Consider the following 2929-nt stretch of genomic DNA (forward strand, 5'->3'; position numbering starts at 1 on the left):
ATATAGTTTATTTAAATAAAATTTAAAATTTTGGTCAACTCTGTATTTAACATATATGTTAATATTTAGATTTTTCTTTGTAAACATACTAACAATATTCTACCGATTAAGTTTAATCGTTTCATTTTAAACGTACACTGACTACCGTATTTATATTGATTCATTAAATATAAATTATACAACACAATTAAGAATATATATATATTGCATAATGAGCTATAGTAGAAACGTTATGTAATTTGGTAATGTCTTGTATGAAAATAATACACGATCATAAACAATAAACTTGTATTTAATATATATTAGATATTATATAACATTTACAAATAAAAAAATAACTAATACCATTATAATTGCATGATGTATAAAAAATTTCTAGAAAATCATCAGTACCTCGTACGGGTTATTATGCTAGTTTATATTATAAGACTATAACTCATGTTATTCAAAAAAAACTGCCAAGTTAATATTGTTTATAATTCAAAGTTGTTGTACGGAAAGCCTTAAGTGAATGACGAATATCTCAAAATTGTTTGGACGAAATTATTATGATACTGGTACTCTTTTTGGGAAAAATTGAGGAGAATATTTATAAATTCTTTCTTTCGTTTATTTTTAAACAAATTATATACTACTTAATTTCTAATCCGTGTGTTCCCAAGGAAATGTTTAATTCTCCTTATCATCAATTTGTACAAGATCTTCATTTCAGAAAGAAAAAAAAGTTCTCCCTCATTTACATTAAAGTACTATGCTAACACATGTTTACTTTCTCCAAATATAATATTTATATTTTTTTTTTCAATTCCTAATGCATTCCATTCCACTCTCAGGTGAAAAAAAATGTAAACTTCCTCCCGCAGTGGCATGTTTTATGAGAGTATAATGATAGAATCTAAAAAATTCTATAAGCATATAATTCTCTAAAATAGAGACAAGAACCGTAATAATCATATCTAATTATCGAGATTAAATCGAAAAGAGAAGCGTACCTGAATCCATAAGGCTATAATTGTAACGATATCTGAATCTGAATAATATTCTTGATTATTGTCTTCCTCAACCAAGTACTCCTTAGGGTCTCTTAATAGCTCTCTCTGATGGGTAGAAGATAAGCCGTTACGTGTACTTGATATATTGGGGACTATAAGCCTTTTGTATACCACCTAATTAAATCTCCCATTATAATTTAATTGGGTCTGGTATTAGGTATCCACTTATTAGGTCCATACAATAAATTAAAATCTAATTGAGTTTCTTATTTGATCACTTATTTTAACCCAATATAATAAATAGCAAATATAATTGATATATTTATATGTAGCCCATAAATAATTATTATTAATAAAATAATAATTACAATCTCCCACTTGGGCTTCATATCAATCCAGAATCAATTATACAAAACTTTATTGTACAACTTTATGCTATTTATCGTCCTTAGATTTTACCAAAATAATTCGGTCCGTCTACTATATATGCATGAGATTCTGGCGGCATTCGTCACAAACTTTATGTGACTAAACCTTCCATGGTCACCATACAAATATATTCAGCGACATGAATCAATGCATGGATAAGTGGCATGGAAATTACATGTAATGTGATCTATATAATGTCTATTTCCAACTAGTCCTTAGTCAATCTCTAACGAGACTGATTCCAATTTTCTCAACTCAATGTTAAACCACAATAAGAAAATTGAAAAGAGTGCCATTTAATAAAATTCTATCGACTGTATTCTGCAGAACATAAACAACTCAATATTTATTACATAAAATACCAAAATACAAACTCCCATTAAATCAAAGTATCACATAAGGTAACACCCATATGAGCAGTATGCTCATGAAAAACCTTAGGTGTTAACGCCTTAGTGAGCCGATCCGCAATCATGGAGTTAGTGCCAATGTGTTCTATCGAACTCTGTCCACTCTGAATCTTTTCTTTAACAACTAGGAACTTAATATCTATATGTTTTGCATCTGTAGTGCTCCTATTGTTGTTTGAATACTCCACTGCTGATTTATTATCACAAAATATCTTTAATGGCCTTTCAACACCATCAAGAATACGCAAACCAGTGACAAAGTTTCGCAATCATAAAGATTGATTGGAAGCCAAAAAATATGCTATATATTCTGCAGCCATGGTGGATGAAGCTATTAGCGTCTGTTTGGCAGACCTCCATGAAATCGCTCTACCAGCCAGTAGATAAACATAACCCGAAGTAGATTTTCTTTCATCTTTGCATCCTCCAAAGTCAGAATCTGAATATCCAATGATTTCTAGATGATCTGATTTCCTATATGTGAGCATATAGTCTTTTATTTTCTTCAAATACCGTAAGACTTGTTTTATTGCTTTCCATTGCTCCATTCCCGGATTACTCAAATATCTTCCCAACATTCCAACAATGAATGTTATGTCAGGACGAGTACAAACTTGAGCATACATTAGGCTTCCCGCTGTCGATGCATATGGTATCCTTTGCATTTCCTTTATCTCAAGTTCATTCTTGGGACACTGTTTGAGACTAAATTTGTCTCCCTTAGACAATGGTGTATCCATTGGTGCACAATCTTTCATGCCATACCTTTCCAGGATCTTTTCGATATAGCTCTTTTGTGACAATCCAAGAATACCTCATGAGTGATCTCGATGTATTTGAATTCCTAATACAAAAGAGGCGTTACCAAGGTCCTTCATCTCAAATTTATTAGTGATAAATTTCTTGTTATCGTGCAATAAGCCTATATCATTAGTAGCAAGTAAGATGTCATCAATGTATAAGAGAAGAAAGATAGATTTGCTCCCACTGAACTTGTGATATACACAATGTTCCACCAAGTTCACTTCCAAACCATATGATATGATTCCATGATGAAATTTGTGATACCATTCACGAGAAGCCTTCCTGAGACCATAG

At 31.1% G+C, this 2929-nt stretch overlaps 1 protein-coding gene across 1 annotated transcript; it reads right to left on the reverse strand.

The window, feature by feature from the left end:
• Positions 1–1682: 1682 nt before the first annotated feature.
• On the reverse strand, positions 1683–2571 carry LOC141665814 (secreted RxLR effector protein 161-like). The gene is made up of 3 exons (XM_074471797.1): positions 2186–2571; positions 1858–2053; positions 1683–1742 (listed from the first exon to the last, which is right to left on the reverse strand). The coding sequence occupies exons 1-3, from the start codon at positions 2569–2571 to the stop codon at positions 1683–1685; spliced, it is 642 nt and encodes a 213-aa protein (XP_074327898.1).
• Positions 2572–2929: the final 358 nt, after the last annotated feature.

Source organism: Apium graveolens, chromosome 6 (genome assembly GCF_009905375.1).
Source record: "Apium graveolens cultivar Ventura chromosome 6, ASM990537v1, whole genome shotgun sequence".
NCBI classification, from domain to species: Eukaryota; Viridiplantae; Streptophyta; class Magnoliopsida; order Apiales; family Apiaceae; genus Apium; species Apium graveolens.